A 3,252-nucleotide genomic window follows, 5' to 3' on the forward strand; every position below is an offset into this window, starting at 1 on the left:
TGGGTTTAGGTGTACCTCGAACAGTGAAATTATATTCTTTGAGTTTTATATTAGAACTTTATTTTATGAAAATTTATTAGTTTTGGTCAGATTTTGGAAAAAAAAAAATTGTTTTGAGTATTATGCATGCATGTAGTAACAGTCTTTTGTCCATCTAAAAAGTCGGGTCATTACAACAAATTCAACCCATCAAGAATTGATGAACTTCAAGTACAATTTTATGTTAAAAAAAGTCATAAGATTGGAAAATTTTAACCATGGATGAAAATTTGTATTCTTATAAAAATCTCGATGAGAGTCCAAGCGCTAATAGAATTACAAGATGAGTGGAATCGATGTCTAGATTAACCGTGCGGAATTTCAAATTTTCCAAGGGAGTTCTTTGCACTGGTCGAGAGGATAAGGAGGTGTAATTGTCGTACGTGAGTTTGTAGTTTGTACTGCTAAACAAAACATAGGATGAAGATACAAGTACAACCGGATAGACCGATGTGGACCTTCTTTTAATATAATATTGTTTATTATTACAAACCTTTTAAAGTACAGAAAGACGAAAGCATGGAAGGGGATGAAAGCTATGCGTCGGTGGAAATTGTATTTTCCAAAAGGTAGAAATAGAGGGCATGCTATAACTATTGTTATTGAACAATTAATACTAATAGCTAGCTAATATGGGAAATAATTAAAGGGGGTTTGTTTTATAATGATCTAATCGTTGCCGCTTCTGTCCTCGTTGATCTCGAAGAGAATGACCACCAACGCAACGATGAAGGCAAAATCCACGTTGGGATAAACAGTCACTCCGAACGTGTCTTTGTCGAACATAACGCTCTGCAAATTGTGCTGCCTGTGCATCTGAGCGATTATGGTGGAGCCGTCCCCAAGTGAAATGGTGCAAGATCTCTCCAACCAGCTTCCTTTTATCTTAAAATCGCAGCTGCTTTCCGAGCTGTTCGAGGCTAATATTACATCCAGTTGTGTCCTCAGTTGTAAAATCGACGATTTCTTCACCGTGAATAGCAGATCTTTCGAATCTGTGCTCTCCCCTCTATACGCATACCATTTTCTATGCGCTGAAAACAGCTGTACATGTGTATATATATTTTAATACATTAATATCTTCATTAGATCTCTGATTGATTAATTAATTTACCTTCTGTTGGAAAGAAATGATGGGTTTCTCAGCGGAGTCAAGAAGAACACGACGATCATGAAGGCTGAACACCGACCCTTTCACCTTGAACATCACGGTGCCGTTAACGTCCGTAACCGAGAACGAACCTTCCGCCAAGGTCATCAGCTTCTTCGTGATTGTCAGATCCACGGGATAGGGAGCGATGAATTGGGGGCTAACCACCGCCACCGGATTCGCCAACGGAGCGTATGTCGTCTGCGCCGGTAGATGAAACGTGGTCGCCGGATTCGCCATTATTTCCTTAATTTGATCCCAGAAAGAAAGAAAGTTAGTTAAGAAAATCAGGAAAGTAGAGGACCTTTCCCTTTTCCCTTCGCGTGTAATTGGGTTCCTCTGCTATATGGTATATATAACCTGTATTCATCCCACCATTTATTGTTTTTCCTTTTAATTTGTTTATTTTAAACGTAATGAAATAAAAGTCAAATATGTACTACTTCACCAGCCATTATCAATTTATCACCCAATAAAACGCGTCAAATCCTTTCGTTCAGGATATTTGTACCAGCAATCCCCCATATAGCTTTTAAACCATTCATCATTCAAGTATTAGGAAGGGTGAGATAAAAGATATTTGAGAAACTCCATGACCATGTCACAGTCTTCGGTGTTGGTTGGTTCTTTAATGCGTTTTATCTTCAAAAATATATAGTCGCGTCTCTTGGCTTGGATAATAAATTTCATTTTTAAAATTTATGTTCCTTTACTTTCAATATTTTTTTCTTTTAAAATCATAGATCTCACCTTTTTTCCCAAAAATTTGAATTCTTAATCAGCTTTAAAACACAAAGATAATTTTTTTAATTTTAGTTTTGAAGTCAAGTTTTAGAATTGATAACATAATGAAAAAAATTAGAGATGAAAGTTGTAAAGATCTTAAATTTAAAAGAATATAAAGAGACTTGATAATCTTTATAAGTACATGAGTTACTCCTTTGAGAAATTATTGATTTTGAGATAAAACATCATGTTTATATCTAATATAATTTTAAAGCTTATGAAGTTCAAGTAGGTATTCAATTAAAGAATAAAAGGATTCGGAATCATCAATAAAAGATGAAGGAGACCTCATGATCTTGTTACTCATTTCTCATTGTCAATTGATTTTACTAAATAGTTATCCATTAAAAATATATGAACTAAATTGTTATAATTGTGAAAGTGTTTTTAACCTAAATTTTGTCACACGATAATGAAAAAGAAAAACCTCAAACCTTTTGATAGAGAGTGACGATGAGATCTTTTCGATAGCATTCCACGATCTGATCGTAGATGCTAAGAAAAACAACTTTAACTTTTTGAAATTAGATTACCATCGGTTATACTTCTATAACTTTTGTCATGACCATGACAAGTTCGACAGTGTAATGCATACAAAATTGAGGTCCAACCACGGAAACTTTGGTTAGGAATTATCACACAACTTTGTATGGCCATTATTCTACTTCACTTTTGGAAGCTTTAAATTTTGGTTCTTCTTCACATTGAGTCTTTTATTTGCATGGATTATATATAGCAATTTACAAAAGCTCATTAAGCCACAACTTGTTCAATTTAATGTTTTATTAATCTTTCTTTCAAAGAATGTTATAATATTGACCTGTGAAACATTTATAAGAGAATAAGATTCACGTATGGATGTTATTTTATATATCAACTTGCATTGGCCGTGTTCTTGTGTATCAACTCGATCAAGTTGGGAAATTAGACCCAATTTAAACAAACAATAATCTATAATATCGAGGAATGGTTTGGTCAGAAAGTAAATGGGAAAATGATGGATTATTCTGGAGTAAAAGTTTAAATCGTTTAAAATATGATACATTTTGTGCTAAGACATCAAGGTGCATTTGACGCAAAGAATTGATTATTATAGTCATAGATTGTTATAATTGGGTTATTTAATTTATGTTCGGAAATTAAATTATTTTAGTTTGGGTTATAATAATATGTGTTTGAAGTGTAAACTATTGAAGAAAATAGTAAAAACTGTAACAAAGAATAAAAAAATGATAAATATAAAATAATAAAAGTGGTAACAAATTGAGGTTTTGAAA

General features: G+C 33.1%; 1 protein-coding gene across 1 annotated transcript; it reads right to left on the reverse strand.

Moving 5' to 3' along the window:
• Nucleotides 1–501: 501 nt before the first annotated feature.
• On the reverse strand, nucleotides 502–1,815 carry LOC120091206 (LURP-one-like protein (DUF567)). Its single transcript, XM_039049123.2, has 2 exons — nucleotides 1,154–1,815; nucleotides 502–1,083 (listed from the first exon to the last, which is right to left on the reverse strand). Exons 1-2 carry the CDS (start codon nucleotides 1,427–1,429, stop codon nucleotides 709–711), a joined length of 651 nt encoding a protein of 216 aa, XP_038905051.1. The 5' UTR covers nucleotides 1,430–1,815; the 3' UTR covers nucleotides 502–708.
• Between the last annotated feature and the right edge of the window lie 1,437 nt (nucleotides 1,816–3,252).

This window comes from Benincasa hispida, chromosome 11 (genome assembly GCF_027475165.1).
Source record: "Benincasa hispida cultivar pf3 chromosome 11, pf3_genome.v1.1, whole genome shotgun sequence".
Taxonomy (NCBI): domain Eukaryota; kingdom Viridiplantae; phylum Streptophyta; class Magnoliopsida; order Cucurbitales; family Cucurbitaceae; genus Benincasa; species Benincasa hispida.

Coding starts and splice junctions, on each gene's coding strand:
- LOC120091206 (XM_039049123.2), bottom strand. CDS start 1,429: ATGGCGAATCCGGCGACCACGTTTCATCTACCGGCGCAGACGACATAC. Junction 1,084..1,153: donor TCATTTCTTTCCAACAGAAG/GTAAATTAATTA, acceptor ACACATGTACAG/CTGTTTTCAGCGCATAGAAA.